This window comes from Camelus dromedarius, chromosome 15, assembly GCF_036321535.1.
Source record: "Camelus dromedarius isolate mCamDro1 chromosome 15, mCamDro1.pat, whole genome shotgun sequence".
Taxonomy (NCBI): Eukaryota; Metazoa; Chordata; class Mammalia; order Artiodactyla; family Camelidae; genus Camelus; species Camelus dromedarius.
In genome coordinates, this window is record NC_087450.1 from 58282962 (window position 1) to 58301201 (window position 18240).

An 18240-nucleotide genomic window follows, 5' to 3' on the forward strand; every position below is an offset into this window, starting at 1 on the left:
TGCCTGGGACCAGTGACACTGCAATAGCAATGAAGACACTAAGCACCCAGATCCTGGCTTCTAAATATCCTTTCCACTAAAAGGAACCATTTTTCCACCACAGGGGTCCATAGCCCGACATCCATGACTGGATCCCCTTGCAGTAAAAGACATTATTTGGACAAGTGGCAAAGCTTGAATGCAGTCTGAGTTTTGGAAAGTAGTGTCCATGTTAATTTCCTGATTTTGGTTGTACTGTGTTTCTGGAGGAGAACGTACTTGTTTGTAGGAAATACATGCCCCACACTGTAGAGGGTCCTCATATTCAAAAGAACCCTGTGAGTGAGCAACAAACAAGACCTACAGGCCTCGTGTCTTGAGGACTTTAACTCCCCAAATCGAAGTGTCTGTACTAAACAGAAATCTAAATTCATCACGTGGCTGTAAGACACACATTGCTATGAAGTATTTACAGTTTAAACATTCTTGATAAATGATTTTTAAGACACCTGAAGCCTGATGAATTAGTTATGTAACACTTGACCTCAAGCCTCACAGTAGTAGAAACACTGGCGATTTCAAACATTCAGAGAAACCTCAGCAGGTGAAGCGAAGGGGCTGCGGCCACTTGGAAGCTCCCTGAACGCAAGCAGCAAGGATGGCTGACTTGGCCAGGCCCCGAGAGGACATAGAGGAGAGGCGGTTACCCGGGGGCCGGCCTCTTCTGAGGGAGGCGGCTGGGCGGCAGGGGCGGCGGGGCTTTGCCGGGTGGGAGCCCGGGCTGGGCCGGCTTGCTCTGCTGGCTCAGGGCCTCCAGCACGCTGGGCGTCTTGGCTACCGGAGGGGGTGGCGTGGGAGCCAGGGGATCTGAGGAGAGAGAAAAGGAGAGAGAAACACAGGGTCAGCCCCAGGCGTCCCATTCCCAGCCTTCTCACCGGAGGCTCTTCCGACAAAGGCTTCCTTTTTCCTTTTGCTATTTCCTAAGGAAAAAAACCTACTTTCATGGAAGATTTTTCAGAAAACAGTATGGGCAGGAAGGCCTTCCAAGCCTCAAGTTAGGATTAAAATGCTTTTATGAGCTTGTGAGAATTTTCTCAGCTGGCATCCCTTGTGGGGAGGTGAACCGGTTTTCTGCTCTCCCGGAGACCTGCAGGAGCCCCGGGCCAGGTCTGCCGCCCATCCTGTCCCTGGGCGCCCCACATCCCGGCTGCCAACGGGTCAATAACTCTGTAAAGGCTCCCAACTCGTGAGGGTGAAAAGTTTCTTATTCTCTACATTTTACAGGTGAGGAGGCTGAGGCTTCACCAAGGGCGCAGAGCTGGTAAGACACCGAGCTGGGCCTCAAGCCCACGCATCCTTCCTCTGCTCTCCCCGAGAAGCATCAGTGCGCTCCCGGAGTGTCCAGCATTAGCATCTCGTGGTCCGTGTTGAGCGGCAGCCTGCCTCAGGCTCTGGACTGGATGTGGACACCTAGGGCGAGCAGCCCCCCTCTCCTGGGACAGCACTGGCTGACCAAGGCGGGGTCCAGTTTAGTCTCTTTTTTCATCCTTGTTTCCTTTTTCTATTTTAGAGAAAAAGTCAAAAGGCAGACTCTTGCTTGCAGATCTACAGCCCCAGGGAGGCCAGACTGAGAGGCAGGAAAGTGGGCTTCTGAGACCTGCCAGGTGCCCCCCTGCCGTCTGACTTGGGTGTGCCTGAGCTGATGCCCCCTCTGGAAGACCCTCCCAGACACAGCTTCCTGCTCTGCCGCCAGCGCACTTACTGTGGCTAGGGCTGGCTTCTTTCACCTCAGCTTAGGTCGAGGAAGCCAGGGAAAGCCCAGGGAAACCCTCAGTGCCCTCCACGCAACCCCAGAGATGCTGGAGCCCCTCCCTCCTACGGCCGATGCGGAGCAGGAAGGAGACGCAGCACCCAGGGCTCACCCTCTGGTCCAGCCGACACCCCTGCTCGGCCGCTGGAATGAGGCCCCTCCCCCGACCCTCCCCTGGGTGCTGGGACACTCACCCACATACAGACGCTGAAGGGGGACACCAACCAGACTACAATCCACAGGAGGGTGCCCAAATACTGAGAACCACCGAACAGCCAAAGGAAAGGAAGCCCCAGACAATGTGTGAAAGAAATGTTGCTGAAGTGCTTGGAAGACAGAGGGCGAGAGTGAGCAGGCCCCCTGGTGGGTGCGGCACAGACAGGAGTTTGTGGCTGGGGAGGAGGCGGCGGCCACAGGCCTCCAAGTGGCGCTGGGCACCTGGCCCGAGGCTCTCTCCCATGTGGCTGCCAGAAGACCCCCCAGCCATCCAATCTACAAAGCCCAATGGCAAGAAAGGAAAAAGGAAAAAAAACGTACTGGTAGATGTCACGCGGAGAGGGGGCAGCGGTGGATGGACAGCTGGCGGATCTGACGAAGATCGCTGCCTGCTTACACCGTCCACACTTACAGAGTTTGTCTTCCACAGGGCGTTAGCTGAGGAGGCTGGCTGAACTGCACACGCACGCACATGCACACGCACGCACACACAGGCATGCACACATGCACGCGCACAGAACAAAAAACAGAAACAGAACACTGCATTATTGATCCTCTCCCCTGTAAAATGGTACACATGACCCTTCTACAATAGCAGTAAGACCACAAACAGAACACTGATTTTTAAAATTTTTGTTTCTGGTATCTGCAAGACAGATACCTATACACACTGAACCAATGATGTTTGGGAGAATTCCCAGCTGGTTTTCTGAATCTTACAGATTTTCTTTCTCAAAAATACCACTTGAAGAGGGAAATGATAACCACAGTGACCCTCCTGAGCGCTGCTCTCAGGAATGGGACATCTGCCTGTCTCTATCCATTTCCAGTCCTCCCCACAGGGCCACCACCCTGCACAGGGGCGCGCCCGTCCTCAGACAGAGCACGTGGAGAGAAGGGTGCAAATCAAAGACGTCAGGTGAAGGGCTCTCTCTCCACCTCCTGCAGAAATGTTTCTGGCTGGAAGTCGATTCAGGGGACAAACCGGGGAGACGGCACAGCCCTGGTCACATCCCTCCTCTGCCCCCAGGCCCCAAGCTCCTCCTCAGTGAGCAGCCTCTGCTTAGGGCACAGGGGTGACCCAGTCTGAGGCTATGATGGCCTACCCAGCGGGATGGGCCTGGAGATGACTGCACAGGGCAGGTCTGGGGTCGGAGGGAGCCTTCGCACATCTGCCACGGACAAGGTCCTCCCCGGCGCAGGGCCGGACAACATCGGTGCCGTTCTAGTTACTGGGTGGAGATTCCACGTGGACCGAGCGTGGACCAGATGGAGAACAAGGAGCTCTGTGGGGCCGTGGCAGGGATGAAGTGCAATTCCCATCACCAGAGGAAGAAACGGAGCTAACCGTGGGAGCGGCAGAAGGAAACGGGAAGAAAAAAGCCAACACCCTCTCATTCTAAGACTTTAGGAAAGCAAGAAATAAAGGTGAACAGTTTTCCTTCCTTTCATATGACCCAACAGAGCAAAATAAATCTCTCCTCACAAGGTACACAGTCACTAAGGGTAGGGATGACCTAATCATTTAGCTCCAGCCGTACAAGAATAACTCACGCCCTGGGGATGCGGGAGGCCGGCAGGAGGCAGCAGAGATGTGCTGCCCTCATCCGCCTGGGCCCTCCTAGCTGTGGGGCTCATCCCCTCCACCACCCGTGCTCAGGGCCCTCCCTTCAAGCCCGGGCTGCGGAGGCGATGGGCTCTGCGGGGAGGTGAGCGGGTTGGCTTCCACAGCCTGCAGCGCAGGTTTTGTCCTAAAGGGTGTGGTTCTGTGACCCTGACAACAGGCTCCCGGCCTTCTCTGGGCCTCCCTGAGTGCCAGGGGCAGAGCTGTGTGGAAGGGTCTGCAATGTGCCCAGGGCCGCAGCGGGAGGCGGGGCACAGCCATGCCACACTGTAAGCATGGACCCCATGTGGGGGCAGATGTGCTCACCACGCAGCCTGGCCTGCAGCACTCACCACCGCTCCCCCATAGAGACCAGCCAGGGCACAGTGCAACTTGGGACGGACCTGGGGGCCTGCCAGCCGCCTGCAGAGGCCGCGGGACCCGGGCAGCATGTCCTGCGGAAGCTCCTGCCCCGCTTCCACGGGAAGCCCCTGGAGGCCCCTGACCTTGACTGGCAGCGCTGGCCCAGAGCTGGCCTGGCTACTTGCTTGACCTGCCTTTAAGTTACATAATGACCAGTGGGCCTTCAGTGCTTGGCAAATTACCTAACTCTGGGGGACTCCAGCTTCCATTCTTAGAAAGAGCATCTGTTGAGTGACACTCGCTGCGCCGTGACAGATTGGCTGCGGCAGGCTCCGGCGAGGCGCGGGCAGGGCTCAGGGCGTGCCTGTGTTTTCACACCCAGCCTGAGCACAGGTCACCCAGATCAGCATCTCTCTACCCTTCACTTCATGGGGATCACAGAGAGAAGAGATGACAGCAGCTGTGACAAGCGGCCGAGTGCGGACAAGAGAGAGGTAAAAGGGGCAGAATGAAGGCGAAGCAAGGCGTGAGGGGTGAACAGCAAAGAGAAAGGACCAGGAAGAAGGTCAGAGGAAAACGTCCGGGGCCAGAGGCCGGAGCTGACCCACCCATCTCAGCCCTCGCGGAGTCCCTGAGCCCCTGAATCACAGATGCCACACCCTTGCCCTGAACAAGAATGAAGTCAAGACACTCTCTACCTCCATCCTAAGACTGATGGAGTTCATTTAGGAAACAAACAGCAGAAGTACCAAAGACCCCAAATGAAAAACAAACAAACAAACAAATCCACTCTGATGCCAGCCCAAATGTCAGCTAGTTGGGGGCAAAGTGATTACAAACTCCCCAAAGCAAAACCCCAATGCGCTGCTGGACACTGGGGCTGGGGGGGGTGGTCCAAACAGCTCAGTACCTTTGGCAACGTTCCGCGGGGGGAGCGGGGGGGCACTGGCGGTGCCAGGGGCTGCAGGCTGGGTGGGCGGCGGGCTGCCACTCAGGATGGCTCCATATGTCTCATTCTGCAAGATGCTGGGCACGAAGCTCCTCTGTTTGTCCTTGGCCAGGCTGGCGGCGTCTCTGGCCAGGGACGCGGCGTTGGACTGCAGCTGGGTGGAGCCCAGCTGGTAGAAGCTGACTGGCCGGTCTTCCCGCCGACTGGGACTGGGCTGTGGAGGGGTGGTGGGCAAAGCTGCATGAGATGCAGACACGCTGACCTCTTGTCACAGCATTCAAGCTACCAGTGACGCCCTCAGGTGTGCCATCTCTACCTGGGCATGTTGCCTTTTACTGTCGCACAACCCAAAGCTCCCTCTGATTGTGTCTTTTGATGGAAGCACAGACACTCAAAAAAGCCATGACTTACACACATTTACAATTCTCCATTCTGTGAAGAATTTAAAATATAATCTAGTTCATTTTTACCGTCAGTTATCTCAACCTAGCTCTATATTTCCCCTTTTATAAGCTTTCTCAGAGGACTAAACAGCGCAGCTGCTCTGAGCACCCAGCTGCAACGGACCCCCAACAGCCATAAGCCTAATTCAGGGGCGATCACAGTCGTCTTCCCATAGGCACTGGAACTCCTACGATTCCTCTAACTTCAGGGTCAGTGAACCATGGCCTGTTTCTAGAAATAATGTTTTATTAGAAAGCAGCCTGGGTCACTTATGTACTGTCTACAGCTGCTTTCAGGACACCCTGGCAAAGCCAAGGAGCTGCAACAAAGACTAGGATATTTTAGGCCCACAAGCCTGAAGCGTTTATTTAACCTAAAAGTGTTTATTTACTCGGCTTTTCAAGTTTGCTGACCCTGGCTCCACTGGAAGGTCATGTGTATGGAGTCATGACGTGGGTGAATTAGACTGAACTCTATTTCAAATGTCAGCTTCATTGTAACAGCTGTGATCTTGAGCAAATTACTTAACTTTGCTGATCTGACTTCTCATCTGTTAAATGGGTATAGCTTTAACTGCCAGCACAGAGCCCAGAGTTGAGCAGGTAGCAGTGTCAGCTGTCACACCCGCCTCCCCTCATGGGACCACCGAACCGTCAAGGCTCCGGCCAGCCCAGCGCAGAGCGCAACGGCTAGCGGTGCCTCGGACGCAGTTCAAACTCCGACAAAGCCCATGGCGGTGTGAACTGACCGTACCTCTGCTCCCTACTGGAGGTGGGGGATGAGTCTGCACTCCCCACCGGGCTCTCACTGGGACCACTGCCCCCAGACACGGGAGTGTGGTGTGTGCTTAACGAAGAGGCACTCATCTGGCAGCAAATGTTTCAGAGGTATTTCAAACCGTCTCCTTTTTTAAAGGCAGGTCTAAATACAAAATTAGCTCTGCTCACTTTGATGCCATTTTATAGCTAACTCTGTGAAGAAATTTCTTATTCTAAGAAATAGTAAGTATGGATGTTAACTGCTCCATAAAGCAGGATGGTCCAGTAGGTTTCAGAAATGCCATATATACAGAATCAGACATCCTCCGTGCACATCGGGAGATTAAAGTCCTAAAGTGAAAATACAAACACCACATGGCATTCCCACTAATCCGACAGCTGCGAGTTGCCAGGTGTGTGGGCTCTGGGGTCAGTCTGCCCAAGTCTGACTCTAAGCTCTGCGACTTGGGTGAAGGCAGCAACCTTCCAGGCGCACCCACAAGTGCACGAGACAGAGCATCGCGAGAAGAGGCTGGACGAGGAGGCAAGAGATCCAGGTTGGTCTCCAAATACTGGCTTCGCTGTGGCCACGCCAACTCCTCTCTTGAGGCCTGAATGACCCTATCTGATACAGGAACGAGTTGGACCTAGTGGGCTCTAAGGGTCATTCGGTGATTTCAGCGAAGGTTTTAAAGGTCAACTAGTGAACGTGGTATCGCGGCGGAGCCTGGCTCTTTATCAGATCATCCACAGTGAGAGCGCTTCCTCCAAAATCCACTGAGTGATGGCCCTCCTGTATCTCTCCTTCTCATCAGAAGGTGAGCAGCTGCCTATGGTTACATCATTAATGCTCCTTTAAAGTACTGTCTGCAGGGCTGGGAGCCAGGAGGCAGTTGTGCGCTGGGTAAAAACCAAAACCCTACTGCGATCAGCGGAAGCAAAAAGTAAACTGTATTTCCTTTACTACAAAACAGCTTTCTGCCCTAATGACAGGCTCAGGCCCACACTGCTCTGCAGGACACTGATCATAAAACTCTTCTCGGCCACAAGCTGGACCCACCTGCAGCTTCTCATCCACGTCATCATCGCTTTCGTCCAGGTCTTCGTGGAGCAGCCGCCACTCATACTCGACGTGAACGTGGGAATTAAACCTTCCAGATAAGGCCTGGGTCAGCTGAGGACGACAAAAGGCTGTCAGTGATGCCGCTCGTATCCTGGGCCTTGTAAAGCGGACGTCCACCAAGATGGCCAAGAGGCAGCTGGGCGGGCAGAGAACCTGTGCCCCCGTCCAAGGTCGGCTTATTTAATTCGCTGCATGTCAGGTTAAGCACCTACCCTAGTCCACAGATAACCGTGAGACTCAAACCCAGCAGCTCGCATCTAGAGCCTTATAAGCAGGGAAGCTGCAGCCCGCAGGCCAGGGGTGCTTGCGCTCTAAAGCTTGCAATAACCCCGCCTTTCCTGACCAGCACGAGAGAATTAAGCCTTGAGGAACGTGATGTGAATGACTGTTTTCTCCAGGAAGGCAGACAGCTGGCTCCACTCAAGACGCAGAGGAGAGAAGTTAGTCCATTAAATAAATGGGTGCCTTGGCACACTAGGGGTTAATTTTCTCCAGAGCCAGATGGTCGCTGTGTAGTCTTGGGCAAGTTACTTAGCACTTCTGTAGCTGTCTCCTCATTTGTAAAACGGGGTAAGAGTAGGCCCTCCTAATTAACGTCCTAAGGTGATTTTCAGGATTAGATGAGTTAATGGACATACAGTGACAGGGTAACACCGGTTACTCATCCTGCAGCTCCACAGCATCGCCTATTGGTGGTTCTGTGCACTGATCACTTACTATGTGCCCCCTGCTTTACCGAGTTCAGCAACAGCCCCCACAGCAACCTGGCAGACTGGCACCGCTGACTCCACTTCACAAATAAGGCAACAGCACAGAGAGTTGGCGTGACTTTCCCAAGTCACAGGACGGAGCCCCACCGCACACCCAGGTCTGCCGGACGCGGGCGGTCCTCTGCTCCACCCACCCAGACAGCGCCAGGGCCACGTCCACATGTCCCAGCAGCAAATACTGACTCAGGGTCCAAGTGTCGCTACCAGGCGGGTAGTCACCTCTCTAAAGGCTCCCCAGGACACTTTCAGCAAGCCATCCCCTTGGACACTGGGATGTGCTCAGGACGCTACCTCGGGGCTCAGAGAGCACCCCCAGGGCCTCCCCGCCCCCACCGATCGGCCGTCCACGCCGGGGACTCACCAGCTCCTCACAGTGCTCGTGCCTGAGGCGCTTGGCGATGTCCAGCGGGGTCTCTCCTGACTCGTTAGCTGAGAGGTGGGGTGACCAAAGGACATGTTATGGCAAAAACAAGCAAAGGTCTGATGTCAAGAGGCAATTTAAAAAGACAGAGCAGAGCAGCTCTAAATTACACTGAACACAACTAATGAAATCCCCTTCGTTTGCCCCAGTTGGTGCCGAACTGCCCTGTAACCGTCCAGAACAGCAGGCAGCAGCGTCTAATCAGTAAGATTTTAACAGATAAAGCTTGAGTTACTCACAAAAATAAAACCAGTCAAAAAGCCAACTAATGTAAATAAATATCCAAAGTGTAAGTCGTGGAATGAAGCAGCTCAGGATAATTCTCTAACCAAAAGCGCTGTAATCTAGTTCCGGGCATCTGACTGCAGAAGACTTTACAGCTCCTGCTAAGTGTGTTTTCTTCTGAATAAGCCTCAGTCAATGAGGTTTGATGACTCATTAACGAAACACAGAACAACCTGGCTCTGAAGCAGGCATCTGCCTTCTTTCCATGCTGTTTGGTCTCTTTTTAATAGTTCTGCCAAAACTCTTCCTCCTGGCCCACGGGCTAGACTGCGCCCAGTGGCTGTGTGTCTGAGAGCCGCTGGGGAGGGAGGATGAAGGCTGAGCAGACCGAGGGTTCCTCGTGGAGGCGGCTCGGGGCCAGTGAAAGGAGGGGCAGTGAACAGTGTCTCCCACTGGTAAACATGCCAACCCAGAGCCAGTGAGGGGTTAAGTCTGGTCCCAGGTGGGGGCATGAACAGGAGGGCGAGATGCCCACACCTGATCCACCTGGGCACCTGCGACGGCTGCCTCTCAGAACCCAGAGAACGCCTGCCTGCACGTGACGGCAAGTCTGCAGAACAGCGGAGGAGACCGCGGATAGGTGAGACCGCAGCAGCCTTGCAGAACAGGCCCCTCTCCTTGCTGGGCAGGACTGACTACCCAACTCTGCACAGAGCCCAGGGCCTGGGCCCTTCCCACCAGCGGCATGGGACCAGCAGGAGAGGAGCAGGCGGCTCACCGATCCCGATGGAGGCCTTCCCCCGCAGCAGCAGCTTGAGGCACTCGGCGCTGTCGGTCAGGCAGCAGTAGTGCAGGGCCGTGCTGCCCTTCCCCGTCTGCTTGTCCAGGTTCCCACTAGCGCAGACACAGAAAGGAACAGTGAGCCACAGGCCAGAGGACTAGGGATGCCCAGGCAGGGCACTGGGCACGTGAGAAGGAGAGGCAGCAAGCGATCAGAGTCACGGAGGGTTCAAAGTTGAAAGTTCAGAGTCCCCGGGCTCCTCTGAGCTGGCTTGCCCTGGACTGCCCTGAAAACAGGCTGAGAGGGAACCACGAGGAGACAAAGGTTCTTCCAACACAAAACAAGACCAGGTGATCCCAAGACAAGCCACTCAAGCCACTGGTGGAGGCAGCCCTGGGACTGCGGCCACCGTCACGTTCTGGGGATGGACAGCACGAGGGAACACCAGAGTGACCATCAGGTGACACCCATTGCTCTCATAAGGAGGAAACCAGCTATGTTTCCTTTTTTTAAAAGCAACTAACTTTTCAGTGTAAAAAGGAGCCTCCTTTCTGATTTGTCCTCTACTCTTGCTTCCATCTGTTAGAAAAGAAACCAGGATGTCCCTTCTCCTGTCTGAGAAGTTGCACAGAGGGGGACAGCACCACTCAGGAGTCACTGAGCCCCTGCCACACTCCAGGCGCTGGGCAGGCACTCAGGCTCCACCAGGGGACAGGGTGGTCTGAGTAGCTGCCCTCAGATGTCCAGTGAACTTTCGGCTCCCGAGGAAGGAGCCGACTGCCTCCCAGGCTCCTCTCCCTCTGTCCACATCTTCACCCCCCACCCCCAGGAATGGGAGGGAAAGGCAGAAGACACCAAGTGCAGAAGACTCCCTTGTTTTGCACTTTGGAATCTTCCATTCCATCTGGAGCAATCTCCATGGCTTTTAACCAGTACCTCCCCTCTCCAGCCACCCCCCCACCCCAAAAACCTGATTAGGGCGCCAAGATACACCTCAATGGATCTTCGTGACTGGCCTTCTGCACCAGGCAGGCACCATACCCAAGTGAAGCCAAACGTACCAAATGGGACTACTGGGGCCGGAGGACACTGCCCCCGCATGTCTTCTCTAAAGGCAACTTCTAATTAAAATTACAGCTTCTCCAACCAAGCAAAAACGCCCACAGCCCAGTGTGATTTACAGTCTCGGCCCCGCCAGCAGCTACAGCTCAGATCTTTGCTTCCCTCCCTTCCCTCCCTCTGCTCCGGGGGCCCTGCCTGGATCCCGTGGGACACTCACCTCACAGGACAAGCCCAGGGCCTGTGCACAGGGTAGTTGCGGGGGCCACAGACAGGGGCCACTTTCTAGGGGCTGAGAATTTAGCAGACCTATCGACGTGGCATCTCACTGAGTCCAAGACGCTAGAAGCCGGATACCGCGGATCCCAGGACGGGTCTCCCTTCTCAGACCCCAGGACTTCCTCAGGACTGCACTGAACACCCCACACCTAGCAGCGCTTTTCTTGTCCCGTAATTCATATCCAACCTGGGGCAATTCCGGCACCTTGGCCGCAAGACGGAAGCAGTGAGGCAGCCCCTGGTTCCCTCCTCAGGAACACTAAGGGGACAAAATCAAACACTTCCCCTAATTTCAGCACACCTACCTGTTCTGAACTAAAAAGTCCACAATGTGAAGAGAAGTCCGGTCCACGGATCTGACGGCAAGATGGAGGGCAGTTTCATCCGGCTCCTGAAGACCAAACAGAAACATTCCAGAATTCCAAGGGGAGCACTCAGTTTTGTGTCCGACATGAGTGAAATCGTGTATTTGAAAAGTCTTCTTCCAAAAGTCTCTTAAGTCTTTCCTTCAAAAAACGCATCTCTAAGATACCCGGGGCCCCTTTAATCTCCATGGCAAACTCTGCCCTTAGGAATCTGCAAAGTTCGTCGCAAAGTTCCCCACTCTTTCTGTCCCTGAATCAGCAACAAGAGGTGCTGCCTGTACACAGTGGTCTCCGTTCAGACTCCAGGAAGGTTCCCCAGGCCTCTTACCTGCTCCCTGGATAAATATAAATGTACATTTTTACTACAAGGTTAAAGCTTCTCATTCTGTATTTTACAGTATCCAAGGCCATCAGCGCTAACACCTGGCCTGTCTGCAACTCACACGAGGGAGGAGAGGACCGCCACTGCCTTTTCTGAAACTAAGTTTTGGCAGGCGGGGGAGAAGAGACAAAATAAGGGCTGTTTCGGGTGGGTGGGTGAGAGGGCTGGAGGCCGAGGAAAGACCCACAGAGCAGGGGGCACGGGGCAGAGAGAGGCCCTCCGCCCGGACCTGCCCTGCCTGCTTGCCGGCCCGGGCCAGCCCTCGTGCCCCCACAGTACTGCTTGGAGTGGAGCATGCTTGGCTCTGGGCGCCACGGCTGGGGTTCCTCGACTTAGTCTCCATCACTGAACACTGAGGCTCCACACAGCGTGCTCAGCTGCTAAGGGTGACACCGGCCCTATGTGCGTCCACGAGCGCACCCGGGGAAGAGAATGAGAACACGCATGGGCCGTGACACCAGGGATTTCCTGCGGACCGGCCCTGCCCGTGAGACCCCACCTTCTCAGCAAAGCTCCCCCAGGCAGGAGGGCGAGGAGGGCAGCTGTGCACCAGGCCCAGTCTGAGTCTCCTTTCCGGCGTGGCCTCGGGAGCTGCAGCTGAGGCTTGGCTGCCAGCTCCCTACAGGCCCGGGAGGTGCTCGTGCTGCCCTCGGCAGACAGGGCTTCTCTCCAGGGCATGGGCCTCTAAGAAGACGCTCCCTTCCCCCATGGATGGCTTCTTCCCAGAGCTGCCATCCATTTTTGGTCTAAGAATCAGCCCTAATTTCTTCCCCAGAGCTCACTGCCATCTTTCAGGGAAATAACACTACTCAGCATTTCCGGTAACACTGCCTTGCCTCTCCAAGCCCCCCCCCTTCTTTTACTTTTTCACGTCTCTTCTTACATGTCCGTTGGCCAGTGGGATTTTTTCTGTGAGATCCACACCATCAGCGTACGCTTGGAGTAATCCAAAAATATCCCTTGTTTTGACGGCCTCACAAAGGCTGTGAAGCTTTGCTGCGTTATCCGCGTGTTTTTTCCTTGCGTATTTCCTCTCAATGTACTTGGCAGTGATGTAGTCCTTTCTTGCGTTCCTGAAATCACACAGTTGCCTTGTGAATGATTAAGGGCCTCTATTCAAGCATACTCAGAATATCTATTCATCTATAACTACTTTAAAAAAAACCCTGCCCCACTCTCCTTGTAATAAGAAGCACCAGCAGGAAAGCGTGAGGCGGGAAGCAGGCGCCCCACGGCTCCCCCGCAGCACCTGCAGTCACTCTGCCACCTCCTGTCCTTTCAAGAGGCTGGAAACCCTCCAGGTGCTAAGACAAGTGGCATCAGGGCCCAGGTGTAAGGCCAAGGGGCCAGGTCGAGGGGCTAGAAACCTCCGGCTGATTCAGGACAGGGCATGTGACCGGCCAGTCCAACCAGAAAGAAAATCAACACTTTGGCTATGACTGCTAAGAAGAGATTCTCCCTCTGTATGGTAAATTATTTCTCTCTCTCCATGGCCTCAAGGACAGTAGTTATTCCTGACTACAAAGAAGCCAGACACAGGATGAAGCTGGTACCAAGGAAGGCAGAGAGATGAAAACAAATTTTGTCCTCAGTTTTGAGGGGAAGACTGTCCTCTTGTTTGTGGGTACCGTGCCTGGCAGACAGGCTCACCACAGGCCCATGAACCAAACGAGCTGCCTGCCTGTCTTCGTGGTCTGTTTCCTGGCCTTCACACGGCATTGCGTTTGCAGACCCCACCTCTCCAAGGAGCTTGAAGTGGCAGCCATTCCAAGGGACCCAAAGCAGCCCGGGCTCAAATCCCACCCCCACCGCAGAGTGACGTGCGACCCTGGGGGAGGATGCAGTCTCTTCAGGCCTCAAGTCTTCTTATCTGTGCGAATATGCACCTACACCCTCAGGGACCGTGAGAAGCCCAAGAGCTGACGTGTTTCTGAGCTCACAGCAGGTCCTTAGGACCTGGGAAAGTACTGATGAACTGGGAAGACGGGGAGCAAGGAGAAGAGCAGCTCCTGGCCTGGAGGACTCTGCCTTTTATTCCACGGAAATTCAACAAACAGCAACGGCAACAATAAAAAACCAACACGACTTCTGAGGGGCAGTAAATGCTGCTCATGACAAGGCATGAGTTTCAAAGAACAACCCAGCAAACACCAGGAACTAAACTGCCTACAACTCAACTCAAAAACAAACACAACCCCCCCAAAACCCAGTACCCACCAGCCGATCAGCAGATAAACACAACATGGTGTCCGTACAACGGAATGCGTCCAGCCACAAAAAGGAATGGAGCCTTGACACCGCCTGCAACGTGGATGGACCTTGAAAACGTTATGCTGAACGGAAGGAGCCAAACACTAAGGAGCACACGTGTGCTTGCGTTTATGTGAAATGCCCGGAGCAGGCAAAGCTGGAGAGACAAAGCAGACGAGCAGCTGCCCAGGGCTGGGGGAGTGAGGGGACGGAGCTGGGGGGTGGTTAACGGGTACAGGGTTTCATCTTGGGGTGATGAAAATGTCCTAAACTTGACTATGGTGACGGGTGCACAGCTGGGAATATACTAAAAGCCAGTGAGCTATATCTTTATTGGGTGGATTGGATAGTATGTGAATTGATTTTGAAAAAGTTGTTAAAAAAAGAATGTCAGGGAAAACCAGATTCCAAACACAAAATCTTAATTTGAGCTGATGGCTCTACCAGAGATGTAGAGAGAATGACATGATAGGATGGATCCCAGAGTTCTCCCGTCCCCTTCTTCCAGAAAGTACAAAGTGCTCTGAAACGTCACAAGGTCAGAAAGGGGAGGGTGAACGCAAAGGAGGGGCTTGAATTCCCCACCACCACCCCCTAGGCTGGTGGTCAGCTCAGAGCGCGGTCCTCAGGCCTGGCTCTCAGTCACATGGCTAGGTCTCACCCCAGCTCCTCGCTCCCCCTCTGGGTGACTTCAGTCCAGCTACTACACCTCTTGTCGTGAGGACACCTGCTTGCAGGGCTTTGCAGGATTACACGAGATGATGTATTTAAGCATTTAGCCCAGGGTTTTGGAAACACCGGCTGTGATTATTGCAGCAGCACGGAATGAAGAGGGGCAGGAGGTGGCCCAGGTGGAGGGGACCCGGCCGGCTCTTCTCGGCTGAGGCACCGCTCACTACCTCACCGCCCCACCGCGGCTGCCAGAGCTGCACCCATCGCACCTGCTCCTACCACCCAAGCCCTCACGTCAACCCACGCAGGCTGCAGCCCACCGGGGTTCAGGGGCGGGCAGGTCAAGCCCGCGCCCCCAGGGGTGGCAAACACCACTACTGCCTACCTTGCCTAACAGATCTACCGCCTGGGTGTTTATAAAACTCAGACCCGCGTGAACTGTGCAGATGGACTTTCCCCGGCTCTGCACACACGGACAGTTCTTGTGGGCTTGTGGGCGAGTGGAGATGTGCCACCTCATCTGATCCTCATAACAGTGCTGTCAACATTCAACCGTCCCCTCCGGCAGCTGGCCAGCTCTGAGGGTGGCCCTGCTTTGCTGGGCTGAGCTCTCCGCGCGGGGCTCCAGGCACAGCGTGCAGTGCAGGCTGCTCCTGGGGACTGTCAGGCTTGGTAACTGACAGGCTGCCTAATGAAACCGTACGGGGCTCTCATGACGGGCAGCAGGGTTTAGGCCGTTTCAGTAATTGCTGTGGGGCGGTCACAGGGTGAACTCCCCAGGAAGGAGCAAGAGAGAAACTGGACCCTTCACTTACTTTTTAGTGTAGCATTGCTTGCCCAGGGCTCTGGGGCCCTGTGCCCTGAAGGTCATCCCTACACAAGCACAAGTCCAGATGTGCTTTAGGCAACACCACGCCCCATGGAAGTTCACTCCACCAGTGCGATTTCCCTTTTGCCCGCCTTTTTTGGGAAAGGCTAAGGCTTTTGGAGAAAAGCAATGAATTGAATGTAACAATGCATTTGGCATGTGTTCAGAAACAGGGGCACCTTATACTTGCAAAGGACAGGGCATGCTTGAGGGCCCTGAATCCCAGAAGAACAGTTCCGACCTCTGTAAGCAGATGCAAATATGGCTGCTCCCTGCTTCCCGCCTATTTATATCTCTCAGCAACCCCCAAACCCATCTGGGGATTCACAGGCCACCAGACGGTCTCTGGCTTCCCTTTCAACAGATTCATCTGCAGATGGTGTGCTGTTCTGAGATAAAGCCAGAGCAGTATCCGCCTTTTAATCTGGAAGTAAAACAGTAGCTTATTCAGCCAAAGAGCTGACTTCACCTTGGACTTGTTGATTCATTACATACATATTTCCCACCACAAATAACATATTATGGTGGGAAATACAAAAAACCAGTACGATACAATTCATTAGAAAAACATATGTAAATACCTAGGTGTAATATAAAATGGGAAGAAATGTTTTAAAATAGAGCTAAATGCTACAGGAGCAGAGGAGCCCAGTGACTAATATCACCTGAGGAGGTATCAAGGCAGGGGGCACGCTGCCTTCACACTGGCCATCTGCCCTCATTTGGAAAAAAGGAGAGGAGTAAACATCCTTTTCGTTTGTGACAAGGTTTGGGGGAGAGGCCTCAATGCAGATGGAACATGTGTATTGAAGAGCCCCAAGCAGACAGTATTCATTTTTTAGAATCATCTAGCCCCAGAATAAACCAATTCTCTGCTTTTACAAAGTATTCCTGGTACTTGGAAGAAATTCGTTATCATCAGCTACAAAGCTGATCAATATTAGAGCATTTCGGGAGACCCGTCCCCTCACTGGGAGACCAGGTGTCCATCAGACAGTAAGTATCACAGTGGACCACGACATTTCCCATCCTAAACAGACCTTCTCGTGAGTCAGCTCACCCCCGGGTAACTCTCCAGCTGAAGCCTGACTTGGGAGGACCCTAATTTTCCAGGGTGTGTGGAATCAGCGCAGGGCGTGCGTGCTGCCCTGTCGCCCATGGTGAGGAAGCAGGGCTGCTACTGCCAACCAAATATGGGATGCGGACCTCCTCACCCCTGACGTGCATCCCAGCAACTCTGAGGTGGGGCAGCTGTACTTCTGTTTCTATTAGAGGAAAAGGGCTCGGGGAAGTTGACGAGCCTGCCCAGCCCCCACGATCAAGTAAAGATGCGACTTTCTGTGTCCTGTAATGCCTCTCCAGGTCTGGTTTAAGAGACAGATTTGGAACTTAGATCTTCATCAGAAGAGGATGGTAACTGTAAGCCCTGTACCTGGTATCCACACCTCATCCAGTCTCAAGGAAACACCACACCACAGACCTCTGCTCCAGGACTCAACCATGAACTGACTCTAATGCAACACCAACCAGTCCTCGCCGCGGACGCTGACACCTGTGAGGGTGTGTAATGGACAGGGTACTCGTTCCTTCCATTAGTTTGTCGGAGCGCCCTTACCGTATTAAGTCACCTCACCCCAGCGTGCAAGAACAAGATCCTGCAACTTCCTCTTCCAAAGATGCTCCCACACAATGGTTACAGAAATCTGCATTCTCTGCTTTTGCAAAAGGCTGGACCTACACGTTTGTAACACTCTCCAAGCCGCTGCGCCCTGTCCAGAAAAAGCTGTGCCAGCAGCTCAACCTCAGGCCATTTGCAAGGGAAAGGCTGTCCCCTTGACATCATCCTACCACCCAGCCCTCATGCAGAGACAGGCCACCCACCCTGAAAAAGGCTGGGGTCTCCAGGGGGCAGGCCAGGCACTGCCCTGACCAGCTGGTCTCCCATCCGCCTCTCTCAAGGACCAGGGTGCTTGGGGTGATTTATGCTTTGTGTGATAAGACAGGCAGAAAATCCTCCTCTTGTCAGCGCTGCCTCCAGGGCCAGCTAGATGCACAATGAGGCACAAAAGCTTAATCACGTTTTGTGTCAACACTAAAGCAAAAACAGAAATTTTCTTCGAAGGAAACAACACACATTTGCAAGGGCATTGGGAAAGACAAGGAGACATAATCCTGTCTCTGTGAGAACTAACCTCTCAGAGGCAGGGGTGGGGGCGGGCGGGGAGAGTGAGTGACGACCCCCCCCAAGGCAGAAAGGCGAGGGTGCACCCACACACCACCAACAGAGGGCGACGCTCACAAGATCTGCCAACCTCCTTTCCTGCGACTTCTAAGGAAAACCGCCACACCAAATTTCACTTTGGACACATAAAAAGGTTCAAGTGACTTAAGAAAAAACACCTTAGGCTGATTTCCTCCCTCAAGGAGCAACAATAGACGCACCCACACCTGCTATTCCCCTGCCTGTGGGGGCCCAGGTACCAGGCCAACCTTTGATCAGTATGCCAGCACAGCCAGCCCCGTACTTACATGTCGCTGCCCGGGTTGGGTTTGACCGAGTCCTCGGCTGGAAGGCAGCCCTCCATAATCTCATTAAAGCCTGCGTTCCCAATATTCTTGGCAAGCTGCGGAAACAAAAGTCCATTTCAGGGTGCTCAATTATTAATAATACCTCCCACTGCTACACAGCACTAGCACATCTGATGATTTATTTAATGGCCACTAAGAAATAGAACAATAAAGTGGTTTGCCTTTAATGAAGTTGGACAAAACCCAAACCCCAAAGGTACCCATAAAACCAGAGAAGCAGCAGTGTGCCTGTTACAGGGGAGTGTTCTTATAAAGCGTTCCCTGCACGAGGACCTGCAGGGCAGAGCAGAAACTTGGCCCAATTCAAGTTTCCATCCTCTCCCCGCAACTCACC

At 53.9% G+C, this 18240-nt stretch overlaps 1 protein-coding gene across 5 annotated transcripts in view; it reads right to left on the reverse strand.

The window, feature by feature from the left end:
- The window catches only part of ASAP2 (ArfGAP with SH3 domain, ankyrin repeat and PH domain 2), a 148489-nt gene that overhangs the window by 9688 nt on the left and 120561 nt on the right, over positions 1–18240 (reverse strand). For 3 of the 5 annotated variants that reach the window (XM_064494743.1, XM_064494742.1, XM_064494746.1), the window contains 9 exons: positions 17847–17941; positions 12411–12600; positions 11086–11171; positions 9440–9555; positions 8377–8444; positions 7183–7296; positions 4882–5134; positions 2327–2461; positions 687–846 (listed from right to left, as the gene is read on the reverse strand). In XM_064494743.1, coding sequence (XP_064350813.1) covers positions 687–846; positions 2327–2461; positions 4882–5134; positions 7183–7296; positions 8377–8444; positions 9440–9555; positions 11086–11171; positions 12411–12600; positions 17847–17941 — 1217 coding nt within the window. The remainder of the gene's footprint in view (positions 1–686; positions 847–2326; positions 2462–4881; positions 5135–7182; positions 7297–8376; positions 8445–9439; positions 9556–11085; positions 11172–12410; positions 12601–17846; positions 17942–18240) is intronic. The other 2 variants (XM_064494745.1, XM_064494744.1) reach the window with 1 other exon arrangement.